The 25,231-nt window shown below is 42.0% G+C and overlaps 1 protein-coding gene and 1 long non-coding RNA gene across 2 annotated transcripts; one reads left to right on the top strand and one right to left on the bottom strand.

The window, feature by feature from the left end:
- Positions 1-94: 94 nt before the first annotated feature.
- Positions 95-25,231, bottom strand: MTNAP1 (mitochondrial nucleoid associated protein 1). The gene is made up of 7 exons (XM_074343582.1): positions 25,096-25,231; positions 24,463-24,577; positions 20,938-21,032; positions 15,408-16,926; positions 5,164-5,271; positions 4,525-4,629; positions 95-3,334 (listed from the first exon to the last, which is right to left on the bottom strand). Exons 4-7 carry the CDS (start codon positions 16,897-16,899, stop codon positions 3,312-3,314), a joined length of 1,728 nt encoding a protein of 575 aa, XP_074199683.1. The 5' UTR covers positions 16,900-16,926; positions 20,938-21,032; positions 24,463-24,577; positions 25,096-25,231; the 3' UTR covers positions 95-3,311.
- On the top strand, positions 4,532-5,548 carry LOC141573656 (uncharacterized). The gene is made up of 2 exons (XR_012499633.1): positions 4,532-4,664; positions 4,999-5,548. It is a non-coding gene; the product is annotated as an uncharacterized LOC141573656 (long non-coding RNA).

Below are 25,231 nucleotides of genomic sequence, written 5' to 3'. Positions count from 1 at the left end.
GTAGTTAGGATCACGTGTCACAGATGTGGTGACAACCGTGGCAGCAGATAGGGCTTCCCAGAGTATGAAACACCCCACTGATGATGCAACAAAATGATTTTACCAGCTGAATATTTTAATATATAGAGAAAAAAATACAGTCTTCCCAGGAAATGCCACACAGTCCACACTGTCACTCAGGAGTCAACTCCGCAGGGAGCAGGGCTAGCCCAAGCTCCGCAGCGCACACGAGGGTGCTGAGGCCTGCGCAGTTCCAGCCCGCAGTGGGGCACACTTCCCTTAAGTCTTCTCCAGGACGGAGAGGAGCCCCGTACCCCCGTTTAGCTCTTCTGCAAGGGGGGTGGGTGGGGGGCGGGCACTGCTGGTAAGGAGGTCTCGGGCTAATTTCCACGCCTGGTGCTGGAAGCCTCGTTCAGGGCCACGTGCAGCTGTCCCTGGAGCAGAATCTGTGCCTGGCTGCTTAGCTCCCAAGGCCGGGGAAGACATGGAGCAGGATTTTAAGAGAAAATTTAGGAGGCTGTCTAAAACTGAACCACGCTAAGAGCTTTCTTGACTCCTTTTCCTCTTGGCTTTGTGAAGACAGCACCAGCTACCCTGGCTTCCGCACGGAGCGCACACTCACTCGTCCACACCTCCAGTTTTGAAAGGAATCGCTCCTCTTTCTGGAGGCGGCCTGTATGTAACCTGCCAGCTCACACACACAGGTAGATCTGTCTGTGCGAACGAACTTCTCTTGGAGGGACGGTTGTGTATATGAACAATGAATGTCTCCTCATAAGGCAAGCTGACGTCAATATTGCAAACATGATCCCTGGATCATGCTGCATTTGTTTAGATCTGAATCTAGGAAAAGAATTAATTTGTTTTCAGCTGACCTCAACTCTCTGAAACTGTTCTCAACACAATCAGGAAATCCTTAAAGACTCAATAAAACGTCTTCAAGGAGTTTCCTCTCACCCTCAAGTGGCCGCAGTGAGTAAGATAGGGAACCCTTTCCCTCTGTTATTTTGTGGCCATAACCAAGTAATTCCAGAATCTAGACAAACTGCCGATGGTTTTTTTCAAAGTCACTCACATCATTTTAAGAATCCATGCTTAGTATCGAATTCAAAGCATCAGTTAAGATTTTTTGCTCTTTCCTACTACATGTGAATTAGGAGTCTTGGTACCGATCATGTCAAACTAAAAACCCTCATATTAATGGAGGAGCCCACTTTTGTCTTAAACTCGGCAATACGATGGATGCAGAGAGCCCTCTAGGACTGACGGCCCATTAGTTCATTCTTCAGGAACTTATTTTCAGGCATGTGAAATATTTACCATGCTACAATGGAGCTTAATTTTTTCATTACGTTTAGCATTCTGACTATGACGGTACTGCAGAAATGTTCCTGATAAAAATCTTGGGGGGCTACAAGCTAACTCTTGTGGCCACTACTGCACTTAAATGTCGTGCTTAGGGGGGCAACATTTGGGCACTTAAGGTACTAAGTCCAGAACGGCGGCTCCTACTGAAATGTCTAAACCCCCAACGTTTTAGAGCGATGATCCCCAGTCGTCTTCATCCCTCTGACACAGGCGACCGTGACGTGTTGTGCTCGTCTAGGGCTGGGGCCGGCTTGCCTTCTGAAAAGGGCCAGAGAGGAACCATTCTCAGCTCTGCAGGCGCTGGGGGCTCTGCCTGCCTCTGCAGCGTGGAGGCGGCCACAGCCGGCACCTAGCCGAGGGAGCAGGGCTGTGTTCCAGGGAGACATCACAGAAACAGGCCGGGCGCTGGCTCATGCCCGTGGGCTGTCGTGGTCTGCTGACCCCTGCTGCAGGGGGCCAGGGGAGAGGACGCAGCAGAGCGGTCATTCTCATCTACTTTTGTACCCTGAGCGTTTCGGATGTAGAGAAAGGCCATAGCGGAGGTGCAGGGAGAATCCCTCCCCGACTGTCTCTCTCAAAGGGCGTTAAAGAATGGCCACAAAGCCACTCCAAAAGGAGACCTTGTTTTTGGAGTTTTGATGACATTCTCAGTCATTAAAATACAGACCTGTAGTACACTCTCCCTCAACCTTGAGTTTTCCCTTATGGGGAATTCTAGTGCACCTTTTCCTTAACCAAGAGGATTTGAGGCAGAATTAAATTACTCCCACTATGGATAATTAGAGAGGGAGAAGGGGACAGGGGATTGGAGAATAGACACGGGAGATAAAGCAGCTCAGGTTATGGGAAGAGAGAAGGATGAGGAGGCAACACACAAATGTTGGCCCTTGAACAGCACGCCTGCTTTTCTGTCGTTCTGAGGGAGCTGGAACAAGAGAAATGGCATGCCTGGCTTCTGGCCTGAGGACATCACAAGCAAGGCTGACACAGACAGAAGGACTGACAGGTAGGGGCATATTTATATATGATACACAGTCAACGCCCGGTGTTGGAAAAGTCATCCAGCTGTGCTATCCCAATTAAATTCCCTCCCAGCCTTTCACAGTAGCCAAGTTACTCTCTAGGGACCAAAGCAGAAGTCATACAATTTAAAAATCGCTGAAAATTTTGATGAGGGAAGACACAAAAAAACCCTCCAGCCAACAAGACTAACAAAGTGAAAGGAATATTTGATTATTTCACTGGAATTCTTGGGAGGGGAGAGGGTGGGATTCTGAAAAGAATCCCATCTGCTCACTATGATACTTAAGATGTAGACAAGGTGATTCAACATCCTGCTTAGTGTGCTGTTTTAATCAGCTTAAAACTATCTGCCAAGGACGTTTCATGGGCTCCCCTGCAACTCTGAGCCCCAACTCTGCTTTTGTGTGCCTCACATCTGCCAAGGCCTGGTCAGCGACCCAAGAGAGCCTGCCCATTCCCAAGGGGAAGGGCCTGATGTGTCCCGATTTTCCGCCACTTCAGACACTACGCTGAATCAGCGTACATGTAGCCCAGTCTCTAGTTTAGATGAATGGCAAAATGCCAAGACACAGAGAACAATTTTCGGGAAAGATTTAAAATTGAGATGCTAGTTTTTACTGAGTATTAGGAAATAAATAGCTTATTTAAAAATTTTAACACTGAACTCTGTCATCTTCTGAATTTTTTTTTCCAGTAACTTTGCCTCTTTTGAGAACAAGCCAAAGAAATATGCAGACAGCACCAGATCTGTCCACATAAAAAAAAATGCTTCCCGTATAATTACTAGATTCCAGTAGTTTTATTCTTTTCACCCTCCCCTGCCCCCACCACAAGTTTACGCTGTTAAATACACGCTGCAGCTGTCTCCACCGCGCTCTCCTTGGAGCTGCAAAGCTTTCTTAAGTGGTTTCAGGTCAATGTTACTTACGCCAGCGCTGCAGCTCTTTGGATAAACAGAGATAAACATAAGGACCCAAAGGCCACGCTATTGACTGTTCCTATCTCTTGCCTCTATCGCTCATTCTATTTTTGTTTTAGGCACCACAAGAAGTTTCTGCCTCACTTTCTTCAGTCTCAATTTAGAGATGGGAAAAATAACCTCCAGCATCACCTACGTGGTCCCTTCCGGGCAGGTAAAGCTTTCAGGGAAGGCCTTCTCCCAGTGAAAGGAACCACTCGAGGTCTCAGGCATCTCCATCTTTTGAGCGGATGATCAGAAAGGAGCTCTTTCTCGCCAATGGCCAACTGTGTTATACCAGAGCCGGCGGCTACGCCCTGCTGCTCAGCACGGAAGTCTGCTGCAGACACATTTCCACTGCTTGACCAGCTCTCCTATGTGCTGGCACTGAATTAGCCAAAACATCCAATTACAGTCAAATCTGATATTTTAAAAGTTTGTGAATTCTATTGGTCTCCAGTATGAATGGTTATTTTATACTTTTACACTGAAAGTTTTCATTTGAAAGTGGGCTTTTTTCTTTAATTGCAGAGGAATACTGGGCCTTTCCTGGTATTTTTCCTCATTTTTAACAATTAGGATATATTTTTATAAAACAATACTTTAAAGAATGAGCAAAAGTTATTTGGAACTAACAGAACAATGAAATCCAGGCATTTCCTTTCTGGTAAGATCTGGTCCAAGCTGAAAGTCTTACCTGGAAAGGTGTTTGCTTTTTAATGTTAAAAGTAGATTAACTAAAACAGCTCTAAGCCTCAGACACACTGACGAGTGACAGCTGTGTTCTGTTTAGCCCCCTCTCTTGTGGGGTATAAAGCTATCTGGTTTCAATCTTAAGAAAGTTCTCAGGTAGGAATTGAGTGACCAAGGAGAAGAGCCCTATCTTTTAACAAGCAAACAGCTTTAGGGAAAAAACACAAGCTCACCAGATCTCCAGTGACAACCTTAAATGGAGCATAAAAGCAGTTATGTAAATTCTAGTCAAATCTTATAAGGCCATTTATATAACCAAAACCTCTAAGGAAAAAACCCCAGAGCCTCAGGCAATAGCTCATTCACTAGGGCAAGTCAGATAATGCCAAACTGACATACAGAAAGCAATTCGGAAAATCCCCCAGAGGTGCCTATGATGGGATGTGACCTGTAATTTAGGCTGAAAATACAGAACGGCTTACTCAGATGCTTGAAACTCCAGCTACAACAAAGGACAAAGTATCCTGCAAACAGCATCGTGATGCCACCGACTCCACTCTTCACGGTGGTTCTGCACCTGATCCAGCCTGTTTAAAAAGAAACAGGTCTGTCAGAGTGAAATGTAAGTAGTAGGGGCCCTTACCTGGGAGTTATTCAAGTTATCCAGTTAGCTTAGGCAAAGGAACTGTAATGCAAAGAATTTACATATCACTATACATATATTTTAAATAAATGAAAAGGCTAAAACCCAGAAGTCCTTAATTTTAATACACTTAAATCAGTCTTATTTTGGGAAGTGGTGTTAACTTGAGGTTTAGAGTCCTCCCAGCTTTGGGACAATCACGGGTGAGGGAGAGACGGGGAGGTGGCGGAGAGGCAGGGGTAGGAATTAAAGCAATGAAAGCTGTTCAGTACATGGCAGCTGCTAACGCATTAGCTCTGGTGCTTTCCATTAGGTCAGACTCCAGAATGAAGAGAGACGAACAGAAGAGCAGGAAGACTACAAAGTTGTCCCCCTTTTTCTGGAGCCTTGCTGTAACAGCCACAGCTAAAGTGAGACAAAGTTCTCCAAATGCCTGGAACCAGCAGCAGAGCCCAGCAGTCAATGACTCCAGCCTCACCTTTTTGGAGAGCTCCCAAGAACCTCATTAGAGAGAAGTTGGAGGTTGTGAGTCTGGTCGGGGGTTCCAAACTCCTCACTGCCGTCGAACTTCTTTCCAACAAAGGAACTAGGGTTCCAAACAGAAGTCACTGTCATAGTTCATCTAAATTCATCCTCTTCCCCGACACTCAGTGCCCAAAGTTCCCAGGGCGAGGCTGCAGAAAAAGTGCGTTCTAAATCGGTAGATTAATGTCTGCATTGGGCTGTGGCTAACTTCGAAGCGCTGCAAGTCAAAGCAGTCTATTCCAGATCAAAAAGAGGTTCCTCAACAGACTAAGGGTCCCTGGGGGTTAAGACCTAGATCCATCTCTGATCTGATGAATACAGTGCCCAGACGACCCACATGTACATGCTTAATGAAACGACTCGTTTGTACCTCCTATCATCCACTAGACATCGTAGCAAAAAGCCTGACTTTCCACTGTAGTGTTAACTACCTGTCACCTGCTACCTGTCACCACGACCTACAGCTGACAGGCGTGTTCTATTATCACTGATGCTGACCCGCAAACACGTCTTATTTACGTTCAATATGTGAGTAACTAAAGTTGAGCCAGAAAAGAGGGTTTATGCTATGTATTTACATTTTCCCTGCGGTTATTTTCCATGTTTAATGACAGACAGAAACCTCTAGTTCTCTGGTCTTGGTTTGGTTCATCAAACCAAGGATAAAGGATAAATTAAGCAAACATTTACAACAGGTTTCGCAACAGGTTTAGCAGGTGTAGTAAAAGTTGCTGTAGATGTTTAAAAAGAAAATTCAAATGATCATCAATCTATTAACAATGAAAAGAACGAGGCAGGCTTCCAAGAATTGCACAAAAGATATTTCCTTGTAAGGTGAAGATTACTGTCTTAAAAAAGAAAGCATGACATAACCCATTCATGCTGGAAAAAATGTGCAGATGGGGAGAAACTGCGCCGTGAAACCTGCAATTGTACAACCGCTTTCTCCGCAGGGTCAGGAACTGGGTGGCTCCCCAAGTCTTTCTCCAGCTAGATGAGCCAACTTACTTCACTTTGGCTCAGTAACTTACATGAAAGACACCACACTTCAGGCCCTGAGCTGGAATTGTAAACAGCCCAAGGCCCAGGAGAGTCCAGCTCAGAACCCACAAAAGCCCCATTATGGTTTTTTCCACGTCCTTTGCTGGCCGCCCAGGTACTCTGGGTTCCGATCTCCATCCCTTTGGGACTGGTTGTGAGCCTCACCTGCCATTACCCACCGCCATCCCTCTGCCGCCCATCTTTCAGACACTGCCCTTGATCTGCCAACATTAATGTCCCTGCATTTCAAACCTAGTGACAGTGATCCCACTGACACAAACACTGGAAACCCTCATCCGGCCTTTACACCTCTAACATCCCCTATCACCCCTCTGGCCTGGTCAGAGACCCAGAAGTATGACTTGCCTTTCCTCTCATGTCTCTGGCTGTCGGTTACTCACGTGCTTCTTTCTAAAACACCCCCTTTTATGGATTCCTTTGGAGAACAGGGGATCTACCCCACCCTGGCCTATCAGATTCCTGCTCAAGTCCTGATCCTGACCGTTCTGAGCCCCCTCCCCACAAGTGCAAACATCTCACATGGATACCGTACTGAGATCCCTCTCCTCTAAGAGAGGGCGGGGCAGTGACACCACCTCAGAGTTGTTATGAGGGTAAAAGGAGGTATTATCAGGCACCTAAGCACAATGACCAGAAACAGCCATCATTTGATAAACATTATTAGTTCCCTCCCTTTTTCCTCCAAAAATGAGAAGTGGGTATGTCAAGGACATGCCTTAGCACTACAGAAGGTAGAACAGAAAATACAGAAGCACTTTGACTTGCTAGAGATTTCGTATAGGCTGTGGGTGTTTATGCAAATGAAAACCAGAAACACAGAATCAACACCCCTGCGTCTAGCTGTGGTGTATCTTCCACAGCGTGGTTTAGTGGAAAGGTTTAAACCAGGCCCCGGGAGACTGGGTTCTACTTGCAGCTCTACCACTTATTGGCAACATGACCTTGGACAAATCACTTATGCTCTCTGCACCTGTTTCATTATCTGCAAAATAGAGATAAAATCACTCTGTGCACCTCTCAGAGCGGAGAGGCTAAAATCAGAAAATAGATGAAACCCTCTGAAAACCACAAAGCAGCACTAATGCTAACCAGTGAGCTACTGAGGCAGTTGAAGATATAGCGTTAAGCTAGCAATGCTCTCTCCTTAACACACTTCCATTCTGAAATCTTTAGAAAGGGATAATTAAAATAGAAAAAAAATGTTTCTCAGAACAAACTGCAGTTTAGTGAATATGTGATCATTTACAAAATATACCGGGCTGGGGGGGGTAATATATTCCTTTCGGAAGAGATAGGACAAGCGTTTTAGGTTCAAGCCTGCTCTGAGTGGCTACAGGTCTCCTGTCAAAATACACCTAAAGCATCAGTCTCCCAAGGAACTAGAAATAAGAGGAACAGATAAACAAGTGGGCTGAGTCTCTAAATGCGACTCCCTTTAGAGGCTGCTATGCACTGGCTGTGCATGAAGACTGCTGTGGGGTGAGTCGTTTTTCCCTGGGAGTGAGGACTGTCGAGAGTGGCCAAAATGGAGGACGCAGAGCTCACCTCCTGTCACGAGCACACCCAAACCACAGCTATCTGCAGAACAGCCATCGATGAAAAAGACTGGAACCTACCAGAAAAGATCTTCTATAGGCGACATAAAAAATGACCACAATGAGGAGGGTAGGAGGGACGGACCTGCAGTACAATCACATCCCGTACCCCGAAGTGGGCGACCCCCGAACTGGAGAGTAAGTATTTTGCAGAGGCCCTCCCACAGGAGAGTTCTGAGCCCCATTTCGGCTCCCCAGCCCGGAGTCCTGCACCAGAAAGACAAGCCCTCAGAGCACTTGGCTTTGAAGGCCAGTGGGGCTTAACTGCAGGCGCCCCACAGGACTGGGGGAATAGAGACTTCATGCTCAAAGGGCGCACACCAAAACCTCCTGTGCACCAGGACCCAGGGCAAAAGAAAAAATTTGATAGGAGCCTGGGCCAGGTCTACCTGCTGGTCTCGGGAGAGTCTCCTGGAGGGGCCAGTGAGTGTGTGGCTATGGCTCACCCCGGGGACCCAGAAGCTGGTGGCAGACATACTGGGGAACATTTGGTCCTGTGACCACAGTTGATGTTGGTAGCTGACATCTTGGCTCATTAGCTCTAAGACTGGGCCCCACCCAACAGCCTGCAGGCGACAGTGCTGGAATGCCTCAGGCCAAATCACCTAACTGCACTGAGACACAGCCCCACCCATCAGCAGACAGGCTGCCTAAAGACTGAACAGCCCTCTGGGCTGGCCCCTAGACATGACCTAGCCCACCAGAGGGTCAAGACCCAGCTCCACCCTGCAGTGGACAGGCTCTGGCCCCGCCCACCAGGAAGCCTGATAAGCATCTAGACCAGCCTCATCCACCAGGGGTCAGACAACAGAAGCAACGAAACCACCATCCTGCAACCACCTGGGCCCTGGCCAGGTCCATGAGCAGGCCAGTGCAACCTCAGGACACCTCGGCCCCGAAACCCAGCTGCGCCAGAACTGACTCTCTCCCCCAACCCTAACAATCTGAAATAAGGGATGGGATGTTGGGGCCCTGCAGCCAGACTCCAGGAACCAGCTCTGCTTGTCCGCAGCCTGGCACTAAGTCCAGGGTCTGGCTTCACCTGTCAGTGGGTGGGCACCAGGCACAGTCTTTGAGACTCTGCCTCTGCCCACCAGTGAGCCAGCACAGCCCAGGGGGCCCTAGGATTCCACAGCCAGCCACCTCATGACCAGGTCCCACTAAATGGCAGCCAGCAGCATCTGCACAAGGCAGGACCTGGCAACCACCTAGACTACCTACAGAGCCCACCACAACAGGACGCACGCAGGCCTCTTATGGTGAAGTCCTGGAGCAAAGCTTGGGTGACGAGTGGGGAGTGCACTGCTGGGACACACAGGATGCCTCCCACAGAGGGCCACTTCCCCAAGATCAAGAAATAGAACTAACCTACCATGTACATAAAAATACAAATAGCAAGTTAGACAAAACGAGGCAGCAGAGGAATATGTTCCAGATGAAGGAACAAGAAAAAACCCGTGAAGAAGTAAGTGCAGTGGAGACAGGCAGGAGAAAGAATTCAGAGTCATGATTATAAGATGATCAAAGAACTCAGGAGGAAAATGGATGCACAATGTGAGATTTTTAACAAGGAGTTAAAAAATATAAAGAACAACCAAAGAAAGATAAAGAATACAATAACTGAAATGAAAATACACTGGAAGGAATCAACAGTAGACTAAACGATTCAGAAGAACGGATCAGTGAGCTGGAAGGCAGAGTAGTGGAAATCACTGCCGCTGAACAGAAAAATCAAAAAAGAATGAAAAGATATGAAGACAGCTTAAGAGACCTCTAGGGCAACATCAAGCACACTAATATTTGCATTACAGGGGTCCCAGAAGGAGAAGAAAGGGCCTGAGAAAATATTTAAAGAGATGATAGCTGAAAACCTCCCTAATCTGGGAAAGGAAATAGTCACCCAAGTCCCGGAAGTGCAGAGTCTCATACAGGATCAACCCCAAGTGGAACACACCAAGACACACTGTAATCAAATTGACAAAAATTAAGAGTAAAGAGAGAGTACTAAAAGCAGCAAGGGAAAAGCAACAAATAACAGACAAAAGATCTCCCACGAGACTACCAGCTGATTTTTCAGCAGAAACTCTGCAGGCCAGAAGGGAGAGGCACAACGTATTTACAGTGATGAAAAGGAAAAACCTACAACCAAGACTACTCTACCCAGCAAGGCTCTCATTCAGATTTGAAGGAGAAATCAAAAACCTTCACAGACAAGCAAAAGCTAAAACAATTCAGCACAACCAAACCAGCTTTACAACAAATGTTAAAGGAACTTCCCTAGGCGAAAAAGAAAAAGCCACAACTGGAAACAAAAAGATTATGGAATGAAAACGCTCACTGGTAACAGCATACAGTAAAGGTAGGAAATCATCCACACACAAAGCTAGTAGGGAGATTAAAGGGCAAAAGTAGTGAAGTCATCTGCATCCACAGTAAGTAGTTACAGGATACACACAACAATTAGATGTAAAATACGGTATCAAAACCAGTAATCATGATGGGAGAAGAATACAAATGCAGGGTACTTAAAATGCATTTGAAATTAAGAGATCAGCAACTTAAGACAATCACGTATATATATACAGACTGCTACACAAAATCCTCAAGGTAACTGCAAACCAAAAATCTAAAATTGATCTACACACACAAGAGAAAAAGGAATCCAAGCATAACACTAAAGACAGTCATCAAATCACAAGAGAAGAAAAGGGGGGAAAAAAAGCAGTTAAGAACATATATCAATAATTAAGTTAAAGGTCAACAGACTAAATGCTCCAACCAAAAGACAGACTGGCTGAACGGATACAAAAACAAGACCTGTATATTTGCTGCCCATAAGAAACTCACTTCAGATCTAGAAACACATAGAAACAGAAAGTGAAGGAATGGAAAAGGTATTCCATGTAAATGGAAATCAAAAGAAAGCTTGAGCAGCAATACTTAAATCAGACAGACTTTAAAATAAAGACTGTTACAAGGCAAAGGACCCTATCTATATAATGATCAAGGGATCAATCCAAGAAAATGTAACAACTCTAAATGTACATGCACCCAACATAGGAGCACCTCAGTATACAAGGCAAACACTGACAGATGTAAAAGAGAAATTGACAGTAATACAACAAGAGTAGGGGACTTTAACACCCCACTGACATCAATGGACAGATCATCACAGTAAGGGAACACAGGCCTTATATAACACATTAGACCAAATGACTTAATTAATATTAATAGAGCTTTCTACTCAAAAGCAGAATACACATTCTTATCTTTTCTTTTTTTTACATTCAAGTGGAAGATTCTCCAGGATGGATCACACGGTAGGCCACAAAACAAGCCTCAGCAACCTTAAGAAAACTGAAATCATATCAAGTATCTTTTCCCACCACAATGTTATGAAAGTAGAAATCAACTACAAGAAAAAAAGCTGCAAAAAAACACAAACACGTGGAGGCTAAACCATATGCTAAATGACCAATGGATCACTGAACAAATCAAAGAGGAAATCCAAAAAATACCTAGAGACAAATGAAAATGGAAACATGACTATCTAAAACCTATGGGAGGCAGCAAAAGCAGTTCTAAGAGAGAAGTTTATAGTGATATAAGCTTACCTCAGGAAACAAGAAAAATTTCAAACCACCTAACCTTATACCTAAAGCAATTAGAGAAAGAACAAAACCTCAAGCTAGTAGAAGAAATAATAAAGATTAGAGCAGAAACAAATGAAAGACTTAAAAAACAACAGAAAAGATCAATGAAACTAAAAGCTGTTTTTTTTGAAAAGATAAACAACATTGATATACCTTTAGTTAGACTCATCAAGAAAAAGAGGGGAAGGGCCCAAGTTAATAAAATCAGAAATGTATAAGACTTAGGTAAAACTAACACCACAGAAATACAAAGGACCATTAAGAGACTACTATGAGCAACTATACACCAATAAAATGGACAACCTAGAAGAAATGGACAAATTCTTAGAAAGGTACAATCTCCCAAGACTGAAACAGGAAGAAAGAGAAAATATGAACAGACCAATTATCAGTACTGAAATTGCATCAGTAATTTAAAAAATCCCAACAGACAAAAGGCCAGGACCAGATGGCTTCACAGGCAAACTTTACCAAACATTTAGAGAAGAGTTAACACCTATCTTTCTCAAACTATTCCAAAAAATTGCAGAGGAAGGAACACTTCTAAACTCCTTTTATGAGACCACCATCACCCTGATACCAAAACTAGACACAGATATTACAAAAAAAAGAAAATTATAGGCCAATATCACTGATGGACATAGATGCAAAAAATCCTCATGGTAAAAAGCTGAAAACATTCCCTCTAAGACAGGAGCAAGACAAGAATGCCCACTCTCACCACTTTTATTCAACATAGTTTTGAAAGTCCTAGCCACAGCAATCAGAGAAGAAAAAGAAAAGGAATCCAAATTAGAAAAGAAATAAAACTGTCATTGTTTACAGATGACATGATACTATACAAAGAAAATCCTAAAGGCACCACCAGAAAACTACAGTTCATCAATGATTTGGTAAAGTTGTAGGATAAAAATTTAATACACAGAAATCTGTTGCATTTCTATACACTAATGACAAAATAAAAGAGAATTTAAGGAAACAATCCATTTACCATCGCATTAAAAAGAACAAAACACCTAGGAATAAACCTACCTAAGGAGGCAGAAGACCTGCACTCTGAAAACATTAAGACGCTGATAAAAGAAACTGAAGATGACACAAACATATGGAAAGATACCATGTCCTTCAACTGGAAGAGTCAGTATTGTTAAAATGACCATACTACCCCAAGGCAATTTACAGATTCAATGCAATCACTATTAAATTACCAATGTTATTTTTCATAGAATTGAAGCAAAAAAATTAAAATTTATATTGAAACACAAAAGACTCTTAACAGCCAAAACGATCCTGAGAAAGAAAAAAGGAGCTGGGAAGAATCACATGTCTTGACTTCAGACTATACTACAGAACTATAGTAATCAAAACAGTATGGTACTGGCACAAAAACAAACACATAGATCAATGGAACAGGATAGAAATAAACCCATGCACTTATGATTAATTAATCTACAACAAAAGAGGCAAGAATATACAATGGAGAAAAGACAGTCTCTTCAATAAGTGGTGCTGGGAAAACTGGGCAGGTACATGAATGAAATGAGAATATTCTCCAACACCATATGCAAAATCAAACTCAAAATGGATTAAAGACCTAAATGTAAGACTGGATACTATAAAACTCTTAGAGGAAAACAGACAGGACACTGGCATAAATTGCAGTAATATTTTCTTGGCCCTGTCTCCTATAGTAATGGAAACAAAAGCAAAAATAAACAAATGGGACCTAATTAAACTTAAAAGCTTTTGCACAGCAAAGGAAATTATAAACAAAACGAAAAGACAACCTACGGAATGGGAGAAAATATTTGCAAACAATGCAACCAACAAGGAATTAACTTCCAAAATATACAAACAGCTCATACAGCTCAATAAACAACAACAGCAAAACCCAACAAAAGACCACCTAATCAAAAAATTGGCAGAAGATCTAAAAATATAGCTCTCCAGAGACACACAGATGGCCAACAGGCACATGAAAATATGCTCAACATCACTAATTATTAGAGAAATCCAAATCAAACCCACAATGAGGTATCACCTCAAACCAGCCAGAATGGCCATCATTAAAGAGTCCACAAATGATAAATGCTGGAGAGGGTGTGGAGCAAAAGGAACCCTTCTACACTATTGGTGGGAGTGTAAACTGGTGCAGCCACTATGGGGAACAGCATGGAGGATCCTTAAAAACCTAAAAATGGAGCTATCATATGATCTGGCAATACCATTTCTGGGCATACATCAGGAGAAAACTAACTCGAAAAGATCCATGCACTCTAATTTTCATAGCAGTACTATTTACAATATTCAAGATATGGAAGCAACCTAAATGTCCATTGACCAATGAATGGATAAAAAATTTGTGGTGTATATATACAGTGGAATACTACTCAGCCATAAAAAATGAAGTGTCACTTGCAGCAACACCGATAGACCTAGAGATTATACTAAGTGAAGTAAGTCAGAAAGAGAAAGACAAATATCATATGACATCACTTATATGTGGAATACAAAAAATGATAACAAATGAACTTATTTACAAGACAGAAATAGACTCAGAGACACAAAACAAACTTACAGTTACCAAAGGGGAAAGGGGGAGGGGAGGGATAAATTAGGAGTTTGGAATTAGCAGATACAAACTACTATATATAAAACAGATAAACAACAAGGTCCTACTGTATATAGCACAGGGAACTACATTCAATATCTTGTAATAAGCTATAATGGAAAAAAATCTGAAAAAAAAAACTATTTAACTGCATCAATTAGCTGTACAGCAGAAACTAACACAACATTGTAAATAAACTATACTTCAATTAAAAAAGAACACACACACACACACACACACACACAAAACCTAAAGCACCAAATTAACTCTAAGCAAAAAAGAGAAGGACAATACAGTAACTATGCACCTAGAAAAAGAAACAAAAAAGAAAAACAGTAATCCAAAGTTTCTGGTGAGGAAAATGAAGAAACCATGTTTTGAAACTAGAGAGGTAGTCCAGGAACTAAAGGCGAGGATCAGCAGGAAAAAGAGGGTACCTGAAATAGCTGTTGGGGAATTCCAGCTTCGGGCCTCGGTCATCCCACTGGTTAACCTCTAGTCATCAGCAAGAAGCATCTAGTGAACTTCTGAAGAGGTAGACTCAAAACCAGTCTTGATGTCGTCTCTTTCCCCCAGTCCTTCTTACCTCATCTCTCAAGTCAATCTCTCGTTCTACTCTTGGGTCCTATTCTCAACAGCCTAATTTTTGGAGTGCATGGACTTCTACCCCTTTTTGGCCACACCTTTTGCTCCTGGTCCTGATCTTCACTGGATTGTCCCTGAACCTCCACTTCCACCTACCTTGACTGCCATGCCTCCCATGGACAGTTTTAGTCCCACAGGGCCCCAAATTCAAAAATCCTATCTGCTCATCCTCTCTGCTACTCTAAAATGCTAGATGCCGCATTTGACCACATGCCTGGGAACTACTGTGTCTAACCTAGTCCTGACTGAAATCTAAGCACAGCGCTTGTTCTGTTTAGGCAGACCCTTAAGTCTTTATGGTTTTCTTGAGTCTGTTCAGCTTGAAAATTCACTCAATTTCCACTGGCCATGCCCCTTTCCAATCGAGAAATCCAACTTTTATCAGCATCACTGGCCAGCCTGTCTTAGTCCAAATTTCAACTCCTGGTGGAGGGGGAGGGGGAGGGGATGATCAACCACTATTATTGACTCCTGGGAGCAAGAAGTAATCTGTTGAAAACAATTGTAAGTCCAGTACATGGGAACGCCCAGACAGAAGTAAGCTAAGTGAGTACAACCTTTAGCATTCTGAACCTTATTAGTTCAAAAGGCACAAAACTGTTTGAATGGGCTTGAAAATGAGCGTGTTTACCTTGTGAGAATCTTTCCCCCTGGCGGCTGAAGAGCAGAGGCTTCAGGGCCATCATGTTCCAATTCTGAGGCTTCCCTGGCAACACCCCAAGTCCAAGATAACCAGGATAGAGCTCTGGAAACCATTCCAGTCCTAGAGAGCTCGACAGGGTCTTCTGGTTGGTGACACTGATCTGACTGGCAGAGGAGCTTTTAGAAGCGTGATGCTGGGTGGAATATGAAGACTGCTGGTCCCTAAGGTGTAATGCTTGGGACTGACAGCCCAATTTGGGTGCCAGAGATGCTTGTTCCTCTCTCTTCATCAATGCCTTTACAGCGGAGACTGGATTATGACTGCAGGCTTCTGCTTTCTCTTCCTGGATAAATTTTACAGCCAGAGAAGGAAGAGTTTGATTTTGTGACCGTGATACAGAAAGAAGCTCATTTTGAGTTGTCTCTGCTGGCGTGAACAGGTTTAAACTGGGACGTTCATCTTGAGATTTCTTCTCCGTGACTGAATTGGTACTAAAGGCCTTCTTAGAGTCATCGCTCATGGAAGAGCATTCCTCCATCTCTGTCACAAATACACTGTTCTCTGCATTCTCTTTGCCTCCACATGCTTCTGCTCCAAGGTTAAGTCCTTTTACCTGGTTCTCCATGACCTGGATTTGACCTAATGGGTTAATTTTAAAAGCTGCAATTTGTGATCCTGTGTTCTTTCCCTGAGCCCCCGAGTCCCTAACATCAGCAGACACTTCAGAGCGCTGATTCTTGGCCTTGGAATTTCTCTCACTGCCTGATGATGATGTGTTTACCCTTTTGACTCCATAACTGAGATTCATGGGAGAACTATGATAATCACCAGACGTATCTAGTAATTTTACTAGAAGGTTCTGTCTTGGGGAATCAATTTTATCCAATCTTAAATCAGCAGAAGTGGCTTGTACATCATTAGGGAAGATGGAAGAATATTTGCTGTCTTGATTTGACAATGAAGGTTCCATTGGGCCAAGGGATAAAGTTGCTTCAGTCTCTGAAGGATCATTTCTACTTTTCCCTGATTTAGGCAAATCTTTGGCAAGTTCTTTTTTAGGCATGGTGTTCCCTGATGCAGAAAACTGAGCTGTAGTTTCTCCCTGGAAAGTAATCTTTGGTTCAGTATTTTTTAATATTTTGAAGAAGGGTTGAATTTGATTCTTGATGGCTTTACTGGCCTTTGCACTACTTGCTTTTTCCAAACCAACGGCTAGTACTGGAGAGGACTTCACTGTCTGTTCTGATTTGTCTCCTTTCAATTCAGGATTTCTTTTCTCACCGTCTGTCCCTAGCCCTCTCTCTTCAGCTTTAATTAGGTCTCTGATTGGTCCTCTGATTTTCTTAGCACGTGGGAGTGTAGCTGGCTTGGGCTGACAAACCTCTCCATCAGCAGGTATAGCTGGTTCTCTCATCTTACAGTGTGGCAAGTGGGATTTCAGTCGTTTAAATGGCTTCTTACAGTAAGGACACACTTCCATTCTGGGTGGAGTATCACTCTCCTATCCCTGAAAGAGACAATTGTGAGATTATGAAGAGCATACTGTTTGTAAACACCAATACTTTTTGGGTTGTACCTTCTAAGGTCATTTGAAAGAACCTAGGTTGCAGGACATTTAAAAAAAAAATCTATTTTGATCCATTCTTTTTCTTCCATAGGTAGAAAACTGATATAGTTGGATTTTGAGATCAACATTCCTGGCTCCATTTCTGCTTGGTATTTCACATTTCTTAAAGTCTTCAAACCCTTAAACACATCATTCAAGGGAAGAATGGTGAAGAATAAAAAACTCAGGCTGGGATTCCAAGGTGGTTGATTATAGAGTAGTGGTTTCCAAGGTGATATATGGAATGTCCATTGAGGGTACAAGAAAATACTGGAAATTCCTTTCCCTAAGAAAAATGAAGCTCTACTAACATTTAACACATCAGTAATATGCACCTGTATACACATATGCAGAAGTACTGACATTGTACAAAGAATACATGAATGGAGGGGAGACTGGATCCCAAATTTTTTACTGATAGTTTGTAGTACAATGGATTAATGGCAAATTTATTAATTTAACATCTTTGTGAAACTTATACCATGTAAAAATATTTTTAAAAATTTATACCATGTACCACTTGTGCCTCTTTGTTATTCGCTCCAGTCAGGAAAAGGAAATATTTAATTGCAAAGCTCAGATGGAAATTATTTGTTTACATTTCCTGTTCTGTCAGACTCCCTGTGCACAGCTGTATTCACAAAACCAAACACTGGGCCTGGCATCTATTTGCTGAATGAATTTTCTCTGGACATAAATGCGCAAACACTATCATTATAAAGTACTGTGACTGTGAGTATCTTCTGACCGCTAAATGGGTCAAAAAGTGAACCTTCAAAACCATTTACAGGGGGAGGGAGAATACAGCTTAAGTGTTAGAGTGCATGCTTAGCATGCACAAGGTTCTGGGTTCAATCCCCAGTACCTCCTCTGAAAATAAATCCAATTACTACCCACCTCCCAAATTTACGAAATAAATTTCATTTGTCATAGCAACCAGCCTCCCTTATCCTACACAATGTCAGGCAAAACAAAAATGTTTTTAGCCAACAGACTTTACAGGAATTGTTCTTACTTGGGAGGCACTTCTTTGACAATATATGTTATGGGCTGTTTATTTACAAAACTACACATAACTGAAGCCAGTCCATGGGCCTTAGGCTAATAATTTTAGAAGTGGTTTGAGTCCTCCGTTAGCCGTGTCTGCCTCCACAGTACTTCATCCTCACTTTTAATCCTACTGGAAAGATTTCTGTTTAGACACTGAGCAGGTTATCCTTGGTGAAAGGCACTGGGAAGATTTCGCTCAGTTTAGACACTGAGTGGTTTCATCTTCAGCTGAAAGACTGGGAAGACTTTGTTCAGTTGAAAGAACTCTGAGTAGGGTTGGACTGGAATTAGGTGGAAGACTGACCTGTCATTTTGCCTTGAATTAGTTACTTTAATAGGGTTTGTTAACATAAAACTGAAATGTTAGAGCTTTTCAGATCCGAAGAAGGGATCTCCTTTCGGCTGGCAAGCGTTTTCTCAGGCGGTTGAGAAACTTGCGAGAATGGTGGAGGCAAGTCCTTGTACTGTGCAGCTGTCCCCGCAGGGAAAGCCACTCATTTTCATTAAAGCTTGCTTGCTCTGCTGGAGACATGGATAAGAACCGGCCTTTCAGAGATCTGTGCACCCATGGTGGTCTTACGCTACCAGATGGAGAACCCAAGACTCTGAAGAGGGAGCAGAAACGACTCTAGGGTAAAACTTGGAGGAATTAAGCTCACAGGCAGCACGCTGGCCCATCACACAACTGCACTAGCAATTTTATTTTGACAAACCGACCTCTGAATGGGGAATAAAGCTTTCAAAACAAAAGAAAAAGAATGACAGATGGTCAGCCTCAAGACCCCAGCCAGGCTTATGCATGTACGACACTTATACTTACCAAGTACTTAATTGGGAATTAAAGGAAATCTTGTCCTAAAATTAACTAAGACGGGGCTCTTTTACTGCTTACAGACTGGGATTCTTAGCAGTCTTGTCTGGCTGTGCCATCTCTCGGGGCCTTTCTGTCGTTGTAACCTTCTTTATGTCAGCACGTACAACGAAGGCCTTTACTTTCTTTGTTCTGGGGAGTAAACTTTCTGAATCCTGGTTAGGTGGCATCTTTAACACTCTCTTATGGGGAAGCCCTTTGTGTCTCATTGGTTTGGGTCACTATTAAGATATATCATTAATGGCTGGATAATGGACCCTTCAAATTAGAGAAACTTCTAAACTGTTAAATTTTTAGAGCTCTTATTATAAACAGCCGTTTTATTGGTACCTATTTAAAAAAAGGAAATCAAATTATAGGATGGAAAATGCATATCTCATAGTTGACCTAGGAACTCCCTTAGTTTAAAACAAACCAGAAAAAAGTTTGGAAAGCCTTTCTGTTTTCCTCTTCTACTCAATGGGTCTTACAGATGCTAATATAAAACATCAGAATAATTAATGCCAATTGGGTTGATTGGGGGGAGAGTATAGCTCATCGGTTGAACACATGCCTATCATACAGAAGGTCTTGGGTTCAATCCCCATTACCACCTTTAAAAATAAGTAAGTAAACCTAATTACCCCTACCCCCACAAAATAAATAAATAAATAAGCAATACATTAAAAAAAAGAGAAAGAAACCAGTGAGACATTACCTCACACCTGTCAGGATGGCTATTATTAAAAAAAAAAGGTTCTAAAATTAGGTTGATTAACAGAAAAGACAGACAAAAAAACTGACAGGAAAGTCTAGAGATGCTTTCCTAACAAAATAGAAATTTTAAAGGGTTCTGTCCCAAATGGATAAAGAAATATCTAGACGGTTATTAAGAAATGGGATAAATAAAATGGACATTTATGGGATTAAAACACAAGGTTTCATTACTACACTACCTAAGGTTGAATCAGCCAGAGACGACCTGGTCTCCAACATTAAAGGGCTCCAAACAAGTCTGCTTTATTTACCCCAGTTAACCCCAGTTTAAAAAAAATACACACACACACACACACAAAGGGCTGAAAGAAAATAACACTGAGATACCAGACCAACAATTATTTGGGGCAACAGTTAAGGCAATTAATTAAGTTTAAAGACTGACAAAGGGCCCAAGTCCACGGCCTCAACTCTGCACTGGGCTCTCGAGACTTTATATAAACTAGAGAAAATGATCGAGGGATAAAAAGAAAAACTGGTAGAACTCCTTGTAAGGCCAAAACGTGTTGATTGGGGCCTAATGAAAACTAAAGTTAAAGGAATAAAAGTTGGTAGACTTAAAAGTTTATAAAAATGTGTATATTTAAATGGCCTTATATGAGATGGTTGTATTCTGGGATAGGCATGTTTCACTACTTCCCCTGCATGACATTATAAGCCAGGGAACATAGATCTGCCCTGCAGGAAATATTAAACATACTAAAAAACCGACAGGGTTACCTGAGCCTGTACAATATAAAGCAAAACTGAGAGCTAATATTCAGGGGCTAAATTAAAAAAAATGTAGAGATTTTACTCTGGGTTTAACTTGTGCACTCAGAAATGAAATGGAGCAAGACCCTGGAGTCCTCCTTCGTACAAATCCTTTCTGTGTCTGTGTTTCTTGTTTGTTGGAAATAGGCCTCCTTCAGCCTCCTTGACCTTCCCTGAGTTCCAGGGGGCAGATTCAAACAATTGCTAATCAGGGAAGGGATGACATGCAGAAACAAAGGTCAAGAAACAACAGTGCAGCTGTGGGGCAGGGTCCTGGTTCCTCCTTAAGGAATATACATAACAATACCTTTGACTACTTCTGCTGGAACTAAGTACCCCACCAAGGTAGACACCACCCTGTTACCTTTCCACCAGCCAATCAGAAGAAAGTCACACACCCTGCAGCCCTCCTGTCAAATTTTGCCTGTCAAAACCTCTTCCTGAAAACCATTGTGGAGTTGGGTTTTTTGAGCACAAGTCACCTCCTCTCCTTGCTTGGCCTTGCAGTAAACCTTTCTCTGCTCCAAATTCCAATGTTTCAGTTTGCTTGGCCCCACTGTCCGTCAGGCACACAAACCTGGTAATAGAAAGAGGCCCTTATTGAATGCCTTATGCAAGCTTTTGAAGGCAAGATAAATTAAATCCTAAAATTCTAGAGCATAGAGCCCTGGAGTTCTGGTTTAGTCAGAATTCTCACTGATATCTGAAGAATTAAAAGCAAAGGTCTGTCTTGCAAATTTCTACAAATCAGAAATGCAAATATGGCCCACTGACCAGAGCCTCATCAGCTCAATCAGGTAGAACCTGAAACCAAGGGGGAAGAAAAAGGGGCAAAAGTGGTCCCTTTAAACTCAAAACCGCTGGGAAGGCTGCCTCAGCCAAAATCTAATTCATGGCCTCCTTAAGGGTTAATCAAAAACAAATCTTAAAATTCTTTCCCACAAACAGTAAAATCTTAGTCATCTGAGCAAGCAACTTTAACTTACCTCAATTATTATTTATAAGCTAGTAACTTTATATTGTAATACCTGATTCAAAACTAAGTTTTAAAGTGAAGCTATGAGATCTCTAGTTTTGTCTCTTTATATGCCTGTGTACACATTATACATGAGATGTCTCTAGCTCTGGAAATTCACAAAATTAAACTTCTAAAAGAGCTCTTCCTAAGTGACTTAAAAGTTAGTGTTTACAAACTACGTATTTCTAAATATGAAAAAAACTGGCCAAAATGAATTTCAGGTTCATGTGCTCTAGGAAACACTCAATATTAAGTTAACATATGGCATTAAAGCTAGCTTCAGCTTACTGGTTTAATCAATATAGACATGTCTTACTTTAACTCTTCCTAGGTTTACTGAAGGTGAGTAAGTTCGTGTTCTTTCTGTTGCAGAGTATGTCAGTAAGAAAATTTTTTCTAACTTGGTATGGTAATACTTTCCTAAGTTATAAAATAAAGGCAAATGAGTTAAGAGTTTTCAGGTGAACTCTTTAGAAATAATTATGTTTTGGGTATGTCTATCTAAAATAGTTCCTCCAGATTTTGGTAACTTGAATTTGGCTAAGTTAAATGATGGGAATTCGTTGACTATACAGGTCATTTCAGGTAAGATAAAATATTGGAACATTAATTGCTAAACAGGTATAAATTTATCTACTTTTGTCTCCTTTCAAGATGGAAACTAAAGATGTTTAGGTTAGCTACACGTCTTGTACCACATTGAAGAAAAAAATTATGTTATATGTTTCTAGAGGTTATGGGATATTCCAATTAAGACATGCGAGTATGACAAACAGATTACAATTACTTGCTGCTTGTCAGCTTTTGCTAGAGAGTATGTTTTTAAAGGGTTAAATCTGTAATATGTAATTAAAGCTACTAAAAATAAGGGAAACATTTCAGTATGCAAAAAAAGTAGGATGTGTTTTCACCAAAAGAAGGTATAAGGAATGGAAATATATTTTGTTAATTGGAAAGAATGACTGTTCTAGAGCTGGTTGTTTTTGGATGGAAAAATAAGGGACAAACTAACAAACTAATACAGGTACAGAAAATTTCAGAAGGCTTGTAGAAAGAGAACCCTGAAAAAACGAGTTTTGTACGAGGTCAGACTGGGATTAGGATTAAATTTAATTAGGTAAATGGATTTTGTTGACCTCCAGCTCACTCTGGGATGCTTCAAAGGAACCCTGAAAAAATATATATGTATGTATATTTGTAACTGAATTTGCTTTGTTATACACATGAAACTAACATTGTAAACTGATACGTCAATAACAAATAAGAATTAAAAATTAAATAAAACAAAAAAACACAAAGGAATCCCAAGACATATCAGAAACATTAAACTAATTAGGCTTATTTGGTATGTTAAATTACTTGAGAAGCACTGTCATGTGATTGGAGATGAACTTTAGGCTATATTGTATCAATAAATATCATTAATATAGATATTCCAAAATTTATATGGAATTCCTAAAAATGTGATATGCCCTAGTATAATGTTATCAGTTATAATTCTAATTATCTTAAAATGATACAGATATACATATACCTCTATACAGAAATATCCAAGTTTCTTGTCAACTGCATTGTAATCAGTTCTTTAACCATGCCATTTAAGTTTTGTCGTTTATAAGCAAACATTGTTTTACTCTGATGCTTTTACAAAATGATCTTAAAGAAAATTCATAAAAAGGACTTATTGACAAATGTAAGTTTCTGATAACTTTTGACCATACAACTGAACTGCGTAAGAAATTACAAAACTCTAATGGAAAACCTGATGACTAAATCCGGATCAACAGGAATTAATTACATGGGGCTGAATAAATTGATAAATATGATTTATAACTTTACAACTCTTTTGGGGAAATACACTGGCTTTTAATCTTTGTTTCTCAGAAAAACCTTTCCTCTTATGCTACAGCCTACAACAAGCTGATGAAATATACCTTTGTAAACAAAGATGAAACTTATCTTTTTCTCTCTACCTGATCCTTCCAGAATTTGGCTTCTCCAGCTGGCTCTCCTGTGGACTTGATCGTTTACTGCAACCAGACTGCAATTAGTTATACTAACCATTGTTTTAATTTGTTTTCTTTGCTTCCAAATTGTTTATGCTTTGTGTCTCTCTCTGCTGCTTTATGACTTTATTACTGTTACTAGCTGTATTACTTATAGCCTGTCTGTTTTATAAGATTATTGTCCCTTGCATTAACCAATGTGTAATCAGGTTTCTGACAAAATTAATGATGTCTTGACAGAATTAATCACATATAACTTTACACAGAATTGTAATAGTGCAACCCTAGGGGTGGGAAGAAGCAACAAGGGAAAACATTTCTGGATAACAGACTAGTAAGACATGGGATCCAGCGAATTTTAGATTATCAACCGGGTCTGATCCAAAAGAGATCAGCACACTGAAAAGCCTATCAGCAGAATCTTCGCCTGATCTAGAATGACCCCTCCTAGCACTGTGGGACAAAACTGGTCATGAAATGCCTCCCAAACACTGGCTGAATTATGACCAAGGGGGAAGCACTGTGAATGAAAAATGTTGCCTGCCATATCAATAAACAGAGGACGTAGCAGCCAACCGCCACTGCAGCTACCCCCAAAGTTGCACCCTGAGGGGACTCAGGATGGAAAAGAACAAGATACCCGACCTGCATAGCTAAATGCATATCAAAAGAATGATCTTAATGAATCTTGACTCTTGAATCTTCCCATACATAGAAACGCAATAAATTCATTTAACATGAGATATTTGGTTTTCTTCAATTAACAGTAATCTACTGATCTTCCGACTACCTAGTCTTTGTTGCAAAACTCCTATCTAACCTGGCTCCTCCCTTACCTCTTTCGAGCAGTCCCTCAGAGTTAAGAGGCTGCCTCTCGGGTATAGGTCCTCAGAAAGACTGCTGAATAAAACATAATTCTCAACTTATAAGGTTTCTTCCCCCTGCTGACACACAGTAGTCTTAAGGCTTAACTGCTTCCTTACCAAAGCTTCTCTTCTAGAAGGATGCTAATTTTGCGGTTGTTTCTCCTCGATCAGCAAGCTTCACGATCGCCATTCTCCAGCTTGGCAGAATGAATCTCAATTTTAAAGTCAGCCTCTGGAAGACACAATCAGAGAAGTAACTGGACAGCACATAATATGAGTAACTGCGGCAAAGTACTGAGGCAAATACATATAACTGGATTATCAGCAGGGAAGTTCCACCCCAGTGTTCTGGGAAGCAGAGTCTTAAGATTAACAGCCTCCACAGGCCGGATCCCAAAGTTACGGTAATCTTCGCCCTCACCACCTGCGCTCTCCTGCGGACTTTTCCGCCTCCCAGCCGCTTCCCCAGGCCGGCCTTCTTCTCCGATCCGTTACGTTTCAGGAAAGCAGTCCTGCAGCTTCCAGCGAAGTGGGCGGGACCGCCGAGCAGCTCCGGGTCCGTGTCCGGGACCGGCCTCCCCGCAGCCCTCCAGCCCGAGGAGCCGCTGAGACGCCAAAGGGGGCTAAATCCTCGGCTCCGGGAAGTCCTCCGCCCACTCCCCTCTCTCCTCAACAACCGCCCCCAGACCTACAGCGCGGACCTCAGGAAACCTGCCCGCCCGTCAAAACTCCCCCAGGGGAGCGCCTCACCTCGCTGGATATAAATGACCATGAAGCCCCCTGCGACAAAGCCCCCGCGCGGCCCACAAGCGTCTTCCCAACTCCCGATCCCGGGGCAGGCCATCTGCACCACTGCCTGATGCGTCTCAGCTATTTTTTAAAAATT

The sequence above is a fragment of the Camelus bactrianus genome, chromosome 16 (genome assembly GCF_048773025.1).
Source record: "Camelus bactrianus isolate YW-2024 breed Bactrian camel chromosome 16, ASM4877302v1, whole genome shotgun sequence".
NCBI classification, from domain to species: domain Eukaryota; kingdom Metazoa; phylum Chordata; class Mammalia; order Artiodactyla; family Camelidae; genus Camelus; species Camelus bactrianus.
The sequence above is the reverse complement of the archived record's forward strand: the minus strand, read 5'-3'. Positions and strand labels throughout refer to the sequence as shown.

What these genes read in the sequence shown, in the direction of transcription:
- MTNAP1 (XM_074343582.1), bottom strand. Translation starts at nt 16,899, where the DNA reads ATGGAAGTGTGTCCTTACTGTAAGAAGCCATTTAAACGACTGAAATCC. An exon ending in GGGGGAAAGATTCTCACAAG is followed by an intron (nt 5,272 to 15,407) that starts GTAAACACGCTC and finishes TTGGAACCCTAG; the next exon opens with TTCCTTTGTTGGAAAGAAGT. An exon ending in CTTGGGAGCTCTCCAAAAAG is followed by an intron (nt 4,630 to 5,163) that starts GTGAGGCTGGAG and finishes CTTTTTAAACAG; the next exon opens with GCTGGATCAGGTGCAGAACC.